The sequence below is a fragment of the Bactrocera tryoni genome, chromosome 1 (genome assembly GCF_016617805.1).
Source record: "Bactrocera tryoni isolate S06 chromosome 1, CSIRO_BtryS06_freeze2, whole genome shotgun sequence".
Lineage (NCBI taxonomy): Eukaryota > Metazoa > Arthropoda > Insecta > Diptera > Tephritidae > Bactrocera > Bactrocera tryoni.
This window is the reverse complement of record NC_052499.1, coordinates 29,319,362-29,339,982: the sequence shown is the minus strand read 5'-3', so window position 1 is coordinate 29,339,982 and position 20,621 is coordinate 29,319,362. Positions and strand designations below refer to the sequence as shown.

General features: G+C 37.2%; 1 protein-coding gene across 2 annotated transcripts in view; it reads left to right on the top strand.

The window, feature by feature from the left end:
• Positions 1-1,701: 1,701 nt before the first annotated feature.
• The window catches only part of LOC120782530 (zinc finger protein 704), a 284,131-nt gene continuing 265,211 nt past the window's right edge, over positions 1,702-20,621 (top strand). For both annotated transcript variants that reach the window (XM_040114850.1, XM_040114849.1), the window contains exon 1: positions 1,702-2,338. In XM_040114850.1, coding sequence (XP_039970784.1) covers positions 1,796-2,338 — 543 coding nt within the window. In that variant the 5' untranslated portion in view covers positions 1,702-1,795. The remainder of the gene's footprint in view (positions 2,339-20,621) is intronic.

The window sequence follows — 20,621 nt, the reverse complement described above, 5'->3', positions numbered from 1 at the left end:
TGCTTAGGAATAAGCCGAAACAGCACAGAACGCTTACGCCGAAACGAGTGGAGCATGTAGTTGCAGCGAGTGAAGCCAATGCGGCCGCCCTTCTATGCGAATCCATACAAACGTCGTTGCCGCTGTCATCCATACAACAGCCGAATATTAAAGAAAAACTCATACAAAAGCATAACAAAAATATTGATACGAACTTTGGTGCACAACAGCAACAACAACAAATAAAACAACAACATCACGTGAAGCAAACTCCGAAAAGCGTACAGAATTTGAATGGTGTTATTAAAAGATCACTACTATCGATATTGACGCCCTGGGTCAGTGTGACAAGCAGTTTCTTTGGCGGGCGCAGTGTCTTCCCCGCATTAAGGTGTGCGTCTCCGTTTGAGGAACACTTCATTTGTGCGACAAATTTCATGTCGGCAATACGCTAAAGACTTGTGCGCTGAAAAAACACGAGAGTTAGGTGACCCCGCGTGTGGGAGAGAGAAAAAGTCTCAAATATTTATGCATTAAAAATTGAAAATAAAATACTTTTAGACTATATAGTGCAGAACAGTGCAATAATTAAAAAGTTCTCAACGCAAAATCAAAGTTTGTTCAAACGAGGCGATTAGCAACTCACTGAAATCTTCGTGATAATCGATAAATGATAAATGCAGCAGGTTTAGTGCAAGCTTTCGCACGACGACCAAGTGTGAGTAGAAAAGAGCAAAATCTATGTGGCGTTCAAGAAGTAAAGTGAAAAAAGTTAAAATAAAAAAATTATATTGCAAGTGAGCTAATTTGTCTACGCTGAGAAGGTTCTGTTATAAGGAAGTCAAATAAACACGGAAGCCTTGAATAACAGTTTGCGAAACTGCGCAAATACAGAAACCGCAAAATAATAAGGTCCCTGTACACATTACGCTAAAGCAAATAGTGGGAAACCCAGTAACAACTGTTTAAAGAAAAGCGTTAAATAATAATTCATAATATCTATACTTATCAAACAAGCGTCTTTATATATGTATGTACATACATATGTATCATTGTGTGACACATGAATAACAACAGTGTTTAGCGGCTTTGCAATCATTGTGTGAATTTTATAGCTCATTAGCAAAACCAAAACCAAAACAAAATCACTTATCTACGCCTTTGTGGCCGCGTTCTTTCTTGTTCTTCAAATATTTCGGTTCGCTCCTAACCGCAATTTTAGATTTTTTGGTTCTCCGTCACTAATTTGTGAAAATTAAAGTATTGTCGCGCAATCAACGTGTGAAAGCCCTAGTAAATTGCTATTAAATTATAAACAAGTAATTTTGGCAATTTTATATATTTTTTGATTGCTACGAATTTAAAAAAATATGCGATTTCCTGAAAATTAGTATTGAAAAAGTGGCAAAAACGAAGAGTAAAAGTAAAGCTCACAAGTGCCAAAAGTGTTGATAAAATAGAGTAAAGCGTATGATAAATGTGCAATAAATTGTCGCGCTGTCAAGTGAGAGTGTGAACAGGTGTTTATTGTTAACGAAATAGCGAAAATAAAAGCAATAAAAACGTTGAAAAATTTCAAATTGTGTTCAAAATAAAAAGTCAGAATCGCCCTTCACACATTTTCTCGACGAAAAGTCATAGAACTTTCGTCTAAAGCCAAAAAGTGTTAATTGGTCATTTTAACGGCTGACGTCACACGCGCGTTATATCAAAAAAAAAAAAAAAAGAAACGTAGTGATCCTCCGTACTTCTTTTCACACACTTTCTGATTTTAATTTTTTCGGTTTGTTCGGTTTCCAAAATTTCGTAGAAGACAATGTCCACTGGTCGCCGTTTAGCCAAACGTTCAATAATCGGTACAAAAGTTTGTGCGCCAGGTCCGGATGGTCTCTGGTATTCGGGCGTTATACAAGACGTCAAGACGCCACCTACTGCCACGGTCACTTCGTCGTCACTATTGGCAACGAGTGATTCTGCCGCAGCCAACAACAACGGTACAAATCTTACCGCCGACACTAAATATATAGTACGCTTCGATTTTAAGACACAAACCATGGAGCACAACTTGGACACATCGCCCTCATCGTCGTCCAAGTCGTCCGTTTTATTGGAAGCACGTCGCACTGTAAGCGCACATTACATTAGTCCCGCGCAAGCTTTGCGTCGCAACGCCATGATTAAGGAGTTTCGCGAGTCGGACTTGATCGGTCCGGGTTTTCGTTCCATATTGGGTATACAATTGCAGCCGGGCCAACGTGTTTTTCTCACCCACAACGGACGTGAGACCTCGGGCGATGTCATTTCTCATGACGTGGAAAAGGACGATGTTGTCGTAAAGATCACCACAATCGGAACTGAGGTTAGTGGTGTAATATTATAACTAAGATCTGCCGTTTCCCAAAGGTCGAACGTATTTCATATATAGTAATTGAAAACCCAACCAATGCAACTCTGTTTCAGTCTTGCTAAATACTTACATTTATGTTGGCTTCCAGCATAATTTTTTTCACTGAAAGCCACTTGCTTGTTTATGTTTTCCATTTTTCTATTTTCTTTTTGCTACAATTCCTTCTCAACCCCAAATTGTGTATGTTGCGCACCCTTGGGGAGGGAATGCGCGCTGCTTCGAGGTTGCTACTGTAGTGTATGGGCTGTGTTGCCTCTCAACTCGTGGGGTTTTCTTTTACATTGGCCTTCTTTTCATCGTTTTTACCATTTCGTGTTTGTTGTTCGTATGTTTGTTTGGAAGAGCGCTTTGCACAAGTCCTCCGCTCTGCCACTTGGCTTTGGGCTCAAGTACGCGCATCTGCAACGGTAGTTGTATCTGTGTCTGCATTCGTGGCAGTGGCAAGTTCGAGGTATATACTCGTATTGGGTAAGTATGTCAAGGTTAAGCGCATTCGGTAGGGTGGCGCATGCGAATTAGAGCATGAGAGGGAGCCAAATGCATTCTACATACCCCAATGATTGGACTCGTAGCCATAGCGAGGCGACTTCGATATGAAACTGTGAAAAAGATTCGCGAACTATGTCAAGTTTGTATATAAGTATATGCTTATGTATATAGGTACACCCTCCCCACTTCAATGTAGGCTGAAAGTTGTGGTACATGAATGATTTTTATGCTTTTATATTTATTTATTTAATGCTGCCGTTATGTTGAAGTGACTTAGGGGTATTGGTGTTTAAGGACATATAAATTATTTACCAGCTAGAAGGATTTGGGTTTCCCAAATGTTATTTATTTTATGAATTGACATTCTGCAAGATTCAAATTAAAATATCTGAATCCAATCAAGTCCCTCAGCTACAATGAAAAATGAAATTATGGTGTACCAAGTTCCGGGCTAAGTAGGTATTAAAAATGACCTTAAATAGGCTGCTATGAATATGACTATGGTTTCATATCGTCATATTTCTAGGTGGAAATTATGTCCTATGGAATTATAGAAGTTTAGCTTCGCTTAGATATCTTTCTTAATTTAGACGTTTTAATACTATAATATGGAATTTTCAATGGATTTAGCCCACTACTAGTAATTGTGCAGTCACAGATTAAAAATCTTCAACGGATTCCAGCTATAGCTTTGGTAGGAAGAGGACGTGGCAGAATCAACTCAACTTTATATTCTTGACGGTTCCGTCCTTTCAAGGTTAAAACCTCGGAACTCAGATTGGGCATGCGGAAAATAAAACACCTTGGCAGGTTTGTGATGAGTTCGAGCCACTTTGTTGGTACATGAGATCTAATTGTTGGAGTTTTTCTGTATACAAAGGGCCCGGTATGGTTCAAGTCTTAAGGATCCCAACCTAATTTGCTAGATTAATTTATAAAGATTCTGAACACTAAGCTTCAAGAACTTTGATAGCGGTTTGGGCATATACGTACATATGAATGTATTGTTTTTGTATGTACATATGTATGTATATAACTATTTTTTTTACCAGGTTCCGTCGATAACTCGTGGGATTAGTTTTAGGTCTAATATTTGAGATCATACCCCACTGAGGCATAAGCTACACATACTACATATATTCAGCAGAGCTCAAAATATTAAAGCGTTTTTTTGTCTACTTTTCTTCAAAAAATTATATATTTCTGATTTTGAACAGATTACTGCTGGTTTGTTTGGTATGTAGTATATACTATACATGTATGTATGTGTGTGTGTGAATAAATGTTTGGAACGGCATTTTTAGTTTCCACAACTTGTTTTCTCTTTTGCTTTAAACGCTGTACGGTATACTGTTAGTTTGTATTTCTATTTTCGTTTCTATTCGCTTTTATTGTTATTTATTCAAAAAATATACACCAATACCACTACATATTTACCACTTTATGTGTGGCTGCTCATTTGAATGCGTGCTGCTTACCCGTGCACATGTGTGACATGTGTGTGTGTGTGTGTACGCATATAAATGGGGTTGCCACGAAACAGCGTCGCTATTTTCGTTGCCTACACGTGAGCTTCACATGCTTTTTGTTGGTGTTTTGTGTCTTTTCTCTCTTTTATATTCAGCTCACCTCCAAAATTTAGGTGTAGACCAACAAAACAAAAACATGAGAAATAAAAATAAAAACAAGAAACTTTTAGACGCACGTTTCTCAACGAATAAATTCGCTTCAGCAAAAGTGGAGGTCGCTTTTAAGCAGTCACAGCAACGAAATGGTGAAAAGTAAAACAAAATAAAACACTGCTTGTGGGCGAAAGCGGCGATGACGGGCAGGTGATTTTAAATATTACCGAAAATGACTGCGTAGAACATTAAACGGCACTTTTTTACAGTTATTTGTAAAGTATTATGTTTGTAATTTGTGGAGCGTAAAAATGCTCCAACTTAAAAGCTAAATTTTCGTACTGAATTTATCTACTTTTAGGCGTCAAACCCTGTTGCATACTTCTATTGATTTGTTCCCGGTTCCTTCTGCTAAGTTCTTGGGTATAACTAATCTCTTTCAGCTATAGCTGTGCAGGCTTGTCTTTTGAGTTCGTGGGTTTTGATTTATTTTTAATTCGCAATCAGTTTTAATTAAATGCTTTTTCATCTCTCAGGCTTTTTAGCTATTTTTGATTTGTTTTCTCATTTGATTTTAATTTGTAATTCGCATTGTTCTCTCTCACTGAACTCGTTTTTTAGTGCTGTCATGGCCAACTAAAAATAATAGAGAAACATAAGTATGTATATGTGCTTTTTATTTCTATTTCACTTGATGATTGCCACGAAGAGTAGTCGCTCATACAAATGCCTTGTAACGCAAATACACTTACATACATATTTTGTATGTACATATATATTAAGTAGTTTCTGAGTTACATTAATCGAGTGGAAGTATTTGTTAAACTTTCGGTTTTCAATACTTTTTTATATATGTACATGTGTCCAAATTGCTCAAGGCGACGATCTGAATTGATTTCGAGATGTTTGGTCATCCATGATTTCGTCACGGACTCAAAATGTCCAATAACAGATTCGACTCTTGAAGAAGATCTTTGATATTTCGAGGCACCGCAATAAAATTACGTGGTTATTGTACATTTTCCGTAATAGACCCATTACTTTCTACCATCACTAATATTAAGCATAAATCATTTTATGTTAATCAGGGTAAGTTTAAAGTGCATATTTGGACATGAAGCAAGGGTGTAACTGAATAGGAGATGTGTGCCTTTGAATGATGAATTCACAGGTAATTTTTTTAATTAAAAATATCAGGCATGTTCTGGAAATCGATTCGAATTTAAATTCGAAATAAAAGAGAATTCCTTTGTTCATAATTTTAAATAATTTGAAATTAAATAAAAATGTTTTTTGTGGCTGCTTATGTGTTGAACGAACATGAACGATATTGTGATGATAGAATCGAAGGACGGCATTTGATAGACCATTATAATCCCATGCCTGCACCAGAGTTTTGCTAAAAAGTTTCTTGTAGCATTGAGATGGTTTATTTTTGCATCAGGTTTGTTTGAAGCTATCGGTTAAGTGGGCAAGGATTTTTAGAAATACTCAACGAAGTTATACTTTTGGTTAGAGAAACGGCCATACCTAATTTAATGAAATTAGCGGCAAGTCCTAGGTTTGGCTGCGTTTCGACGTTCAGTTGGAAAGGATACCAATATTGCTCAGGGTAGAAGCAGATTATCCAAAATTTTATACGAAATGATTAATGTTTTAGAAAATATTTTGTTTGCGAAGTGGAATGTCAGTAATGTATCCAAAAAAAGCAAAAATTTTGTGCAAAAATGTGGCATGCCATGATGTGATGTGATGATTGTACAAGGGAATTTTTATTGTCGATTTATTATTTGTGATTCTGATATGATAATCTGAGCAATTTCTGTGGCGATTGCACCGTTGCCTTAGACAATATTCAGAGCTAATTTTTGGCAGCTATAACATAAAGTGATCCAATATGAACGGTTCCAACAAGGGAGCAACTTTTTGGATGGAAAGGACGTGTGCAAAATTTCAGCTTGATTTCTGAAAAACTGAAGGGGACCAGCCCGCGTATATACAGGCAGATACATATGTCTAAATCGACTCAGGTCGTCTTTCTGATCATTTATACGAGGGCTGTCTGATAAATAACCGACCTAACGATGAATGATGCACGCGACTTTTTCAAAATTCTTTTTTTTATTTTTCTACATAGTCTCCTTGTAACTCCACACACTTCTCCCAGCGATGCTCACATCTCTGCAACCCTTCCAAACAGAGCGCTGGAAATGTTCATGCGCGCACGTTTGTGGTCTAGCGTTAGCAAACGCGGCACCCAACGCGCGGACAGCTTTCTCATGCCCAAATCTTGGTTTAATATGTGACAAACACGTTCTTTTGACATCTTCATAATCTCAGCTATTTCCCTATCTTTAATCCGGCGGTCGTCTAGTACCAATTGATGAACTTTAGCGATGTTATCGTTAGTGGTTACAGTTTTTGGACGCCCCGGACGTTCAACATCTTCCAAGCTCCTGCGACCACTTTTAAATTCAGCTGCCCAAAATTTTACGGTGGTAAACGATGGTGCAGAGTCACCATACACAGAGTCCAACTCATGTTTGATTTGTGAAGGCGTATTGCCTTTCAAAAATAAAAATTTAATTACAGCTCGATATTCAATTTTTTCCATTTTGGGGAAATCACCGAAATAGACTCATAAAAACGACTGTCAACAGATAATTGCGCAAGATAAAGTTCTGAAATTTTGGCGAGTAGCTATTATAATATGCACAATTTGAAGTAGAAACTTTTTTTTCAGATGTGCCGCTAGCTTCACGTTGAGGTCGGTTATTTATCAGACAGCCCTCGTATATGTATATACATAGCTCCGATGTTTCGTTCCAGTTTATAGTCGAACATTTGATGATGTTATCCAAGAAACTCAGAGATAGGGTCACCTTTGCAACATTCTCCTATATAATACCGTTAAAATTGTAGACTAGAATAAGGAAGGGTGAAAATATTTTTAAATTGTAAACTCTGTATGTAATTCCAAATGTCAAAACGTACTATCATCATCTGTTTACGATACAATGTGAGATTTCTTCAGTCAAACTTTCGTTGCTACCTCGGAACCTAAGGTCGTTGCATGGAAATCAGCTTAAGAACTAAGAAAACCTTTTCAAAACAAATATGCATGGACAATTTTGTAGCTTTTTATATGGCTATTCCTTTCTGAACGCGTTTAATAAGCCTGTTTTATTTAAGTTTTCCTTTGATTTCCGAACCGGTTGCTTTAATTTAGGTTCCACTTGAACACATCAATATGAAAACCAGTTCTTGTTTACGAGCGAATTCAAATGTATGTCTGCTGTATAGTATAACGGTATGATTTCAGAAATACATACCAAATCGTTTTTATAGAATGGGCTGTGAATATTTTCACTTATAACGGTGATGTAATTACTCGCCAACGCCGAAGTATAAAAAGGCATCGTAACTTAAAGAGTCCTTAGATGTTTAAATTAGTTTTTAAAAAATATTTTCTTTTCAATAATAAATACAACAATACAATATTAATAACACCAATAAGACTTTTGTGACTTGCTCTCATCGGCTTATCATCAAAAACTAGCATTAAATAGTTCGTCCCTGGTTTCGGTATGCCTACTCCTTTTGCATGTCTTTTTTTTCGGGTCGCGACAACACTGCCAACTCGTGGCCGTCACCAAAAGATGAGAAAACGATGAAAAAATGAATAAAATCAGCCAACAGTTGAAGAAAAATCTTGTGCTCGCGTACTAAACTGTTTGTTGTCATTATTTTGACACGTAATTTGTACACGATTTCATTACTTTTCTGCTTTTCTGTTTTGTGCGCGAAAAAGAGCAAAACTCTCGAGGCTGCTGCAATGACAAACGTGCATTTTGTGCAAATACATTATTTTATTGTGAACGTTATGGTTTTAGTGTTTTTTTTGTTGTCTTTTCGAGGTCATTGTGTCAGCGGCGGCAGCGTTAACAACCTGAGCTGAGCACACATACATACGTAGTTATATATGTACATAACTGTACATTTACTACTGTTGCATGGCTGTGTGCGGGCTCGAAGCAGAAAGCCTCCAACAATCGATCAACATGCGCAAAGATGAGAATTTTATTCTCAACCATTATGACTTTGATCATGAAGATGATGAGGCTAGTGACGAATTACCGAAAACAAATGTTACAGGCAACTCGATTGGATAATATTAGAGCCAAAATTAGTTCAGGGATTTTGAATTGTATAAATAAAGAGCAGATCTGATCTGGATCTCCAGTTTTGAATTTGATTTGACTGTTTCAAGCTTCCAAGTTGTAGGCACAGTTACGATGAATCTCGACACAAAACAAAAACAAATGTATTTGAGCACTTTTAACACTGATGTCTTACTTTGCTAGTGACTCGGTGTTGATCTTACACACCTCCTTTAGTCTCCCATTTTTATTATTTTAGAAAATGCTGTAGGAAAAATATAAATCTCTCTGTAGCTATGAGCTACATACATACAAGGTCTGTCGCAAAAGAAACAGAACTTTTTAAATATAACTGTTTCTGGTGGCGCCACCTATTGGTGGGTATATGAAATAAAAAGTTTGACCTCTTTGTGACATTTCGTAAAAATTTTAAGACAATTGAAAAACTACAATCGATGTTATCGATCAAAAAGTGACAGCAGCTTTTGGTCATTGGTCGTAAAATGCAAAGAGCAAATATTAAATTTTGTTTTAAACTTGGGAAAACGTTTACTGAAACATTTCAAATGATGAAAAAAGTTTATGGTGATCAGTGCCTATCCCGTAGTAATGTGCACGAGTGGTTTAAGCGATTCCAAGAAGGTCGTGCGGACCTCTGTGACGATCAGAAGTCGGTCGTCTTCAGGAGTCGAAAATAAAGGCAATGCTGATTTGTTTTTACGATTCCGAGGGCATCGTACACCGAGAGTTCGTCCCACCTGGCTGTGTTTTACCTTGGTGTTATGAAGCGTCTTTTGTCACGCATTCGTCGGGCTCGACCACAATACCGTGAGGCAGGGTCCTGGTGCCTGTTGCACGATAATGCGCCGTGTCATCGGTCGACGCTTGTCACTGATTTTTTGACCAAAAACTCCATATTAACCATTAATCACTCACCCTACTCACCTGATCTAGCACCCTGTGATTTTTACCTATTTGGAAAACTTCATTTGCCCATGAAAGGACACTGGTTTCAGGACATTTCAGCTATCCAAAAGGCGACGACCGATATTCTCAAGAGCATTACGAAAAATGACCTTAAACACTCATTTGAAATGCTAATGGACGGGGGTAAACGTTGTATCGAAGCACAAGGAAACTACTTTGAATAAAAAATATAACTTTTGAAAAATATTAATTTTTTGTTGTTTTTTTTAACAGTCCGGTTTCTTTTGCGACAGACTTTGTATGTCGAGATCAACATCGAGGAGTATTTTGAACGCTTCTCAAATGATAAAAAGAATAACGAACATCTGCCATGACAAAGCTTCAAAATACCGGATAGCAGCTCTGTTTTATTTTCTTCCATTATTTCTGATGTTCCCTGACCCCAAAGCAACACCATGAGCGGCTACTCTCCTATTTTTTATGTTCAGGAGATTATTCATTTTTCGAGTTTTCCGACTAACTTCAACCATTTTGATGAAAGGATCTCAAGGTAGAGGATTGAGTATCCAAAATAATAATTAGTAACTGCCAGTTAAGACTCATAACGGTTAATGGTATATTCAACTGATTTCTTTCGTGAACCAATCTTTCATAAGACTATAGTTTTACAAACAACCATGTGTTCCCGAAGTTTTTAATAAATGTTGAGAGTAAATCAACATAAGGTAGTTTGATTCCTTGCTATGAGTCCGGGTGCTTAGAGACGATCATTGTACATATATGGTTCGGAAATAATATGTTTAAAATAAAGAAGTTATTCAAGTGTCCGCAACTGATTGTACATGCATATAAGTTTGGGCAGTGCTGGAACAAGTAAACAAATTTCGGATAGTTTTCATACAGAAAAATATGCCAATATAGGTTAACCCTCTGCTGTTGCGTTGTCAACGCACGAAATGTCACAGGAAATATGTTCTACCTATCTCTAAAACATTATATACATATAGACTAAACAAAGCAAGGTCAAAGAAATTACAAATGATATCGAAAATAATGCAATAGATTTGTATGAGGGACAACCAAACATACCATTTGACACGGACTGAGCCACCTAGAAGATGGTTTCCAGTCGCTAAAGGTCGCCAAAGCGTGTAAAACCTTTTGTCCGCATTCAAAAGCAATCATTGTGAACTCTAGAGGATGGCGCTCCTGGTGGTTACGTATATTAATACAAATCTTTATTATCGCCTTCAAAATAGACATTTCTTGTAAGCTTCGTCTGTGATGGCATTGGATATTGGTTTTTCGGTCTCGTATTTATAAACCCACAACTCATCACCAGCAATAGTGCATTTGATGAATGTGGGGCCTTTAGCTACGTTGTCTAGCATCTCTTTTGTGACCTCTACTCGACGCCGTTAATGCATTGTCTTTTGGTACGATTCTGGCTTTGACACTTTTGTTATTAATTCAATTTTTATCAGAAGTAGAAATGAGTCAAAAGAATATATTTTGAGCTGCACCGAAATGTGTACTTTTTATTTATACTCTTAAGACTAACTTATTACATGGTTCTTACTTCTAATTATACTAACTAGAATGTTTACTTATTACTAGTTGATAGTTTGTTTAGATACAGATTATATTATTTGTTCAGGTATGTGTGTTATATATATTGTTTGTTTGCTTAGATACATTTGCTTTGTTTTAAGATAAGGTTGTTGTGGTATTCAAACTCAAGGTTATTTTGATGATTGTTACCACGAGTATTACTCGTATAAGGTATACGTTTCTTAACTCGCGCAGTTTACATGGATCAGTCTGGAGCTTCTTGCAACCACAGTCAGTTGCAATAAAAAACCTAAAAGCCCACAGATTGGATGGGTCTTGACCTAAAATTCAACGTTTCTCGACCAGTACGAAATGATTCGAAATTATCTTCATTTGTCGAAATTGTGGATTTCGAATGGAAATATCAATAATACCGTTGCAAATAGAGCCGTCAGGACAGCAATAATCACTCAAATAACCGTTACTTGACAGCAACATAACATGGCTTTGTACAGCAATTGTTGCCGGTGCAGCTGCAAGTTGATAGCTGAAGTGCAGCGTGGCATTGCAACAAAGCGCATTCGTGCGGCCGAAAGTGTGCATTCGGTTCGCTTGTCTTCCAATTCTGATTTTCCATTTCGGCTGTGTGCTGTTTGCCATTTCATTTCCATAGAAAAAAGGGTAGTGGCGTAAAATTAAAGAAACATGATTTTCTTGCAACCGCAATTTGGTTGCAACTGCCAGCAATCGCATTCACACACACGCACATGTATATATAAAGTTATGTATGAGTGTTGGGGCATGCAGCAAGCACACATGCAACCGAGCCTTGGAGTTGGCGCACGCACGAGGCGGCCGGCTGCCGCCTTGCCTCGTTCTTTGACCGCCGTCGGGCATTTTGGCCGCAACACTATGTGGCATGGAAGCTATTGACGGTCGTTAGTTCGACGCCGTCGTTGTTGGCATTGTTTAGTCGGTTGCCACTGCTACCGCTGCTGTTGTGCCTCGGCTACCGTTGTTGTTCATACTAAATTAAATTGCCATTGTAAACATTGAGGCACCAACAACCGTTGTGGTTGCAGCAGTGGCAGTGGCAGCGGCTGCGGCGCCATGGCAAAAGTGTAAAGCAATATTCATAAGTATAACGCATACGCTTACTTGTGAGTGTGGTGGTATTTGTATGTGATTTTTCGGTGTGCAAAATAATTAACCGCACCGCGAAGTAACGCCACAGTGTAATTACGGTTATTGCGGCTACTGTTGCCACGTTAACAATTGCTGTTGGCAATCGGCGGCATTCGCAAGGCACCGTTAAACGCGTCGGATTTCAAATTCGACGAAAAGGCAATTAATTCGATCATAAAAGTTCGCGGATATAAGATGGGCGCGCGTCTGCACCTCAACTTGAATTTAATGTTTTCACATTCTTTTCAAATTTAATAATGAATCTTATGAGATAAGAAAGAAAAACACAACAATTTTAAGATTTCTGACAAGCACTTGATTCCGATTGTTTCGATTAAAACAATCTGTCCTCAATCTCCTGCAATTTCATGTTCAATATTCGTACGAAGTTCATCCATCGTCGCTGGCTTGTTGGCATAGACCATAGTTTTAACGTACACCACAGGAAATAGTCTAACGGCGTCAAATCGCACAACCAAATCGATTGTGACACTCGCTGTACGACGATTTTGGTCAAGCGGCTTCAGTTCTTGTGTCAATTTGATCTTGTAAGGATGTAGGTCAAGATCTTTTCGCCACAACCACGACACAGAGACTGATTTAGGTCTTCCTAAGACTTGTCGATCTAAACGGGGTTAGATTTCCGAAATAACAGTCCTTGGCCGGATTAAATCCGGGCCAATTCTGGTGCGTAGAACCGGCTGTTGTGGGAATTGATTTAGGTCTTCTTCAATTGATGCGAAAGCGGCAGCAATACTCTCGGCACTACGGGCACTTCTTTATCTCACTGGCACGGGAACATTTTGGGAACACTGTGCCTGAGGATTCGAATGTTTCCACTAGACGCAAAATTGTTGATCTCGCAGGACGATTATGAGGACCATAAATTGGACGTAGCGCTCTTAAAGTTGTATCTGGTTTCATAGCTGTTCCAATCCTGCGCTACAGTTATGTAATATTTATATAGCTAAGAATCTGGTACTTAAAAGTGTTTTTTTGTTTTAGGTGGTTTCTCAGCAATAATTTAATTCGTGACTTTATACCTAGACAAAAAAGTGTATTTTTACGAAGCAAAAATCGCAGAGCTAACGTTTTGTGTAACCGAATGACCAACACGCAGATTTTATCCGATCAAGACCGATTGAGGCAATATTAAGACTTCCATGGGTGATCAAAAGAATTTTCAAAATTTTTCTGTTTATAATAACTCAAAAAAGTAACGGGACGAACATATCGTAGTTTCTATTTCTATCATTTTTTATTTCCACTGGAAAAATTAAGAAGGTTGTTAGTACGTAATTCTCAAGAAAACACGGTCTAATGCTTGGGAGAATAGAGATGTGATTAGGGTTTCGAGTCTATGGACGAATAAAATTCACTGTGGTTACAAAGTAAGGACAGAAACAATGTAATAATATATGTAGATACACGCAGCCTAAAATATTGCCACAGTTACCGGACTCCGTTGCCGTACCCCGGGAGGCAGATATAGTAGATCTACACACATGTTCCATTGTGGTCAGTTTTGTGTTAATTACTGTGGGCACGTATCACATGTGCCTATAGATATGCACGTTGCTTTTCGAGAAAATTTAAATGATTGTCTTATCTCGACATTGTAATCCACTTGCGGTCGCCTATCTGTGTGTTGACAGCGATACGCATTGCGCTCGCGCTTGATCCACTTTGCAATGTTGTGAGCATAGAAATGCCAACTACTTGAATTAAAACAACAACTGCTGTAAGCTCTTTATGCAAACATACATAACTAGACATGTACAACTATATTTCGAAGCGATAATGGCGTCGCCGCGGCAACCACTTAACCTCAACCGATTTTTCTGCTTCTGGCATTATGGCATGGTCTTTCTTTAAACCAATTTGACCGCTTTTGTTAATTTACGCTTTGCTTTTATCTCTTTACATACAATTAGAGTTGAATCAATGTGTTTGTGGAAGTAACCGCTCTAAACAATTGAATTTAATGACATTGAAAACTTATTAAAATCGCTGAAAGTGAGAAGGGCGACAGTGTACAGTGGGTCGTGTTAGCATTTTTAGTCTTTAAAACAACAATAACAACAATTTTACTTCGAACAGTTAAAGACGAACAGTTTGGTGATGAAAGACGTTTTGAGTGTTGTGTATTATTTAGGTACTTATTTGCTTGGGTGGACAGGTGTAGAATTTTTTAAATTATTGGCATAATGTCACCAAAATCACGTTTCTCTTAACGTTCCTTTTAAATCATTCTCTCGATATTTTTCACCACGCGGATAAGAAAAATGTTTATCTTTGGTGGAGGAGGTCACGCTATTTTTTATATCCTGAGCAGGGCATATTAAGTCATACAAAGTGAACGATCGGAATCAAGTCCTTGCATGGCAACCTTTTTTATTTGGCTGGATATGTTTATAAAAATTTGGTATGAATTACTGTACGAAGCGTTACACTCTCCGAATAAACTGCTCAGATCGGATATGTAAATCTAAAATATCTGGTTTGCAGGTTTCTCTTCCGAATCAATACAATTCTTAACCGATTTAAGTTCAAATATGCTTTGGTAAAAATGTGCTTTTTAATTTTTAAAATTATAATAAAGCGAGTTTCGTTCTTTTTGAGTTTGAGCAAAAGTAGTTAGATGAATAAAGTTACAGTTCACTAATTCTGAAACTCTCTATTAAATTTTACTTGCCTACTTTTTATTGGCTGGAAATTCAAATCGTAGATATCGCTGACATAAGGGGTCAGTAGGGTAATATTTAAAAAAAGTTTTTTTTTGCATTTTCTGTTCCGTTATACCCTTAGAATTAATGTAGAAACCCACTTTACCATTGGAAGGTTTCGAAAAAGGCCCAAAAATAATAATACCGCTCGACGTTCGGAGCGCTCGGAGTGCACACCTAGCACTTTAAACGCGTTTTTCTCAAACACACACTTATTGAAACTGGCGGACATGTTTCTGGTCAAATTACTCAACCGATTTGCTTAATTTTTTTTTAATGTTCACAAAACGCGTGGCTATCGTTCCTATATTTTTTATAATTTATTGACAATGTTTTCTTAAATGTTAAAAAATATGGGGAGAAATTTATAAAAAAAACGTTAATTACTTTTTTTTTATCAACATTTTTTCATGATTCTAGTTGGTACGATAACCATTCACGTACTTTTTAAGAATAAATTGGGTTTTTGTGTTTCAGATGATCCAAACATGAGAAATCGTGTCCGCCAGTGAAAAAACGCATCTCATTCACCCAGCCATTTCTCCCACAGATGTCAACAAAAAATTCCAAAAAAAATTTGTTTATACACTCCACGATATACATATGTATGCACCTCATGATATGTGAAAAAAGTTCTATTGTGGAATAAAAATTTCTATGAAAGCGAAATGTCAGAAAAACTGGCCAGATTACAATACTGACCCCATAAAGATAAGCAATGGTGAAACTAAACAGTTTTGAAAACTATTAGTTGTATATATTTTCTAGGGATCAGTTTGGTCTACTCGTATTTCTCTATTCGAAGTGAATCCTGCGTTAACGTTAACTTCGTAATCAAATAAGTATTGTATCTTTAAAACTAATTTAAAAACATTCCTGAATTTGTTTTCTCACAGCTGTACTAAAAATCTCCAGTGCGTCGGCAGTCATTTGTATGTCTTTCACTGCACTGTAGACCCCGCTCTGAAGTGCACATAAACTTACATTAATGTAAATCCAAAATTAGGAAAGTAACGAAGACATAATAATAATGGTCGTGTGTTGAAAATCGTAAAAATTATTGAACATAACGGTAAATAATTATATATGCAACATACTTATGCAACTATGAGTACTCTGCATGGCATATAACAGTCCACAAAATTTGGAAGTGCATACATAATTAATTATTTTTGTAAGTAGGAGCATGTATATATGTATGTGTAAATATCATATATATGTATATGCATATGTATGAAAACCCATGTCTGCATGTGTGTGTATGCGCTTCTCTTTACTTTACTTTCTTTGAATGCGTTACTAATGAAATTAAGTTCGAGTCGAAAAAAAATTAATGACTAACGGTAAATAACAATATTAATTATTACAAATGTGAATTAAGTAAAATGGCGCTTATTTATTTGGCGGATGTCTGTCTGAGTTTTTGATTAATTGACGCACTAAATGGAGGTCTTATAACTTGTTATTGCCTTCTGAGAAGCTACCGGTTATCTTTAATATTCGATTTCGGTCTGAGCCGGACTCGAGTTTTCTATAGTGAAGTACAACAAGCCAAAACGTTAACTTCGGTTGCACCGAAGCTATAATAGCTTCCAAAGAAATAAACAAGAAAGATTCCATGTAAGAACTTTTTTATAGGTCAGTTTGTATGGCAGCTACATAAGTATGTACATATATGGTCTAGTGATTCGATCTGAAACATTTCTCCGCAGGTTGCACCGTTGCCTTGGGCAATAACTCATGCTGAATGTCGTGAAGATATCTCGTCAAATGAAAAAGTTTGCCGTACAAGCTATATATGCTACAGTGCTTCGATATTGGCCGTACCGACATATATACATAAGGGCAGCTCCTTGGGGAGAAAAACACGTGTGCAGTATTTCATATCGATATCTCAAAACCTGAGGGATTAAGCTCGTCATAAATAACATTTATATATAAACATATTTTATGAGTGGCAAACTTAGCATACCTAGTGTAGGGTATAAATAGAGTAATTGCAACTCAATTTGGAACTGAAGCATATAATTTATAACAGGTTTTCGTTGCACAAACAACTACAAAGTATCAGATACTCAAAAGAGTTCAAAAACTATGCAACAAAAAGCGGGAAAATACACAAAAACTCAGTAAGAACAACAACAAAAGAGTACAAAAAAAAAATATGAATGCCAAGTAATCATAAATTCTGAGATTTCGCTTCCTCCATTTCGAAAGATTGTACGCATAAAATACAAAAATAAGAAAAACGCTTTCGAAACGAAACAATAGCCACACATAAGCGTGAGATACGCGTCTAAGCTGCACTGGCGTTGAATAAATAAAAGCGAAACTGCTCATCGCCTAAGCTGGCGGAGTAGAAAAGTTGCGCTAGAAAAGTAAAGATGGGAAACTGTTATGAAAAATCGACGATTACTTCTACACATTGTTGCTGCCGTTGCCTTGACGTAAGCTGCGGGCTTGTGAAGAAGTTTATCGGGCCTGTTGAATGGCTCCGCCAGCTGCACGGCACATCAGCATCACAACAATCAACACCTCGTGCCGACCCGCCCGCTGTGCCGAGCCGAGCTGAGGCGAGGGGCCAGCACGCCAACTCAACACTCCACTCGAGCCACTCGAGCAAAGTCAACCGCAATCAGCGTCATCACTGCAGTCAATGCTAACTCGCTGTGCTCAGTCTTGATTTCAACATGCGCCGTTGAAGTTTTCTCGATTGTCCGTCTGTCGCTCTGTCTGTGGCGATTATGGTGTATCAACTAAACGCATTCATACATATACAATAACTACAAAGCACAATCGAGCCCAACTTAATTTTACAAATAAAGCGGCAGGAAAAAATACAAAACCGAATATGATGAAAAAAAATTATTTAAAATAAAAATAAAACAGAAAGCCACTTTCAAACTATTTTTAGTTTGGGTTTTAATAGGTTTGTTATTTCTTCTGTTTTGTTCATTTTTTCTTTTTATTTGGAGTTTTGCTTTTTTGCTTTCGACTTACCTTTGATTTTGAGCATTTGCCACGCTTTGGCTGTCTTTTTGTAAGCACATACTTACTCGCAAACACACATATACATACATATATATGAATATATATGTATGTATTAACGTGTAAAATGCTTGGCTACAACAACACTGGCGAAACCTAAACACCAGTCGACGCCACAAATTACAGCAACAACGCTGGCAGCAGCAACAATAGAGCACCAGCTGGTATGTGGGTCAAATCGAAATATTTCAAACTTATAAAACCGATGTGGATTGAGTAAAAAAGATTTGAAAAAATGAACGTTACAAAACTATACAAAAATGCAAATAGATAACGAACGTTAGCGCAAGTCGAAATTTGAAATGTTGCGCCAAAGACCACTGGAGAAATTATTGGAAGCACTGAAGTTGAGTGGTGTGTGCCCAAAAGGCGAGTGAGCGAGTTTATTCGGAGATCTTAGCGATGTCTTAGGAAATAATCTATGCCGAGTTTCGGTGTGATACCTTATCAAATGAAAGGTTTTGCATACAAGGTCTTGAATTGGATCGGTCAGTTCTATGCTATGTTTGTCCGATGTCGGCCTACAAGTGAGAAGCTTCTTGGGAAAAAAGGAAGTGTGCGAAAACGGAGGGACTAGTTCGCGTCTATATGTACAGACGGACTTAGCAAGTCACGCTAATCAGATACACATACATATGCATAATGACATACCAATGTATTTTTCAGAATATTTTGAGGTTGAATTTGAATATTTTATATGAAATGGAAAATAATCATTTTTTTCGAAAATTATGAGTTGGATTTCACTACTCAATATGCCTACTAAACTCACGTTTTAGCGGAAATTTTTATCCAAACTTACTAGCAAAAATATGAGAGCTCGGAGTCAATATCTCTATTAAAAGAAAATACCATCAAAAATCTCAAAGAAGCAATGCTTGAAGATCGTCATATTGCCATCATCGTATGGATCGGTCAATGTTTTGGGTATGAAGCGCGTCAATGCTAGACTCGTACCAAAAGTTCTAAATCTTTTGCAAAACGTCTTGAGTAGAGGTCTGAAAAGAGACCTCTGAGGCCGACATTCATCAAACGCATCATTAAGAAACATGGATTCATGAATACGACGTTGCAAATGTAGAACAATATAGCAAATGGCGCTTCAAACTGAACCCAATCGAAACATTCTCGTGAAAGTCGGTCAAAAATTAAATAATGCTGATCGTTGATTTTTATTACCGTTATGGAGTTCACCAAGAATTCGTTTCATAGAGTCGAACAGCCAATAAGGAATACTATACTTGGCCGTTTTTAGAGATCTACGTGAGGCAATTCCTCGTATACGACCGGATTTCCGATTGAAAATAAATGGATTTTTATAAAGCGGCGTCCTATGAAACATATGGCTGTTTATTTGATAAACTCGTAACGAAAGTCATGGTATATCAGTCACCGTATTCGCCAGATTTGGCCTGACCTTTGCGTATTTGTAACATCCAGAAGGAGGCGTAGGAGACCCTATACAAAAAATGTATAAATTATTACAGAGACAAGCCGAGACGATTTAGCCATGTCCGTTTTTGTATACGCTGACTAATTCCTCAAATTTTGAGATATCGATTTAAAATTCTGAATTTTTTTCTTCCTAAGAAATTGCTCAGTTTGTCGGAACTGCCGATATGGAACCACTATAGCATAAAGCTGCCATACAACCTGAACGAACGAAATCAAGTGCTTGTATGGAAAACTTTTTTATGGTTGAAAGGAACTACAGTTTCGGTGCAGCCGAAGTTAGGTAATTCCTGTTTTTTCAGTTTTTGAAACCTCGAGGAACATACCATGAGTGCATTGTAGCTATTAAAAGTCATCTGCTGAAGGCCATCATAGCCGAGGCTTATAATAATTGGACGCAAAATTTTATTAACATGGGCATGCTTGTGTTGGTCCAAAACTAGGAGATTTGTATTAAAATTATCGAAAATGTGTTTTTATTTTTGTCAGTTCGGGTCAAATTTGATGAGATGGTATTTAAATATATATGTAAATATATAAGCATGGATATATACTCACATTATATAAATAAAACAAAAACTTAATGTTGTCCGCAAGTACCGTTGGATTTACGTGGAAATTTCACTGATGCAACATAGCGTGTTAGCTCCGGGCGTAGGTATCTAAATCCTGTAAAGACAATCTTTGCAAAATGGCAAAGGAATATAAGTTGTTGTAGATTTGCTATTAAGCAAAACACTATTAAATTATACTTTTAATTTAATCGACATTATGTACGCTTGTTAAAGCTCTAAAAGTAATTAATTCTGTTAGATTTTTCAACTATTTTATTTGTGCATTTTTCTAAATCTGCGTTCGCTTGTAAACACTGGCTTACATCGACACTTATCCGACGGCATTCAGACTCAATCAAGCTTAAACTTATCATTTGCATACATACGAACATACATACATACATACACACACCTGGCCGACTTAATGACTGCATAAATATTTGCATGCTCGTTCACACACATGCACACATACATACATATGCGCGTATGTATTTATTTTTATTGATTATGAAACTTTTTTG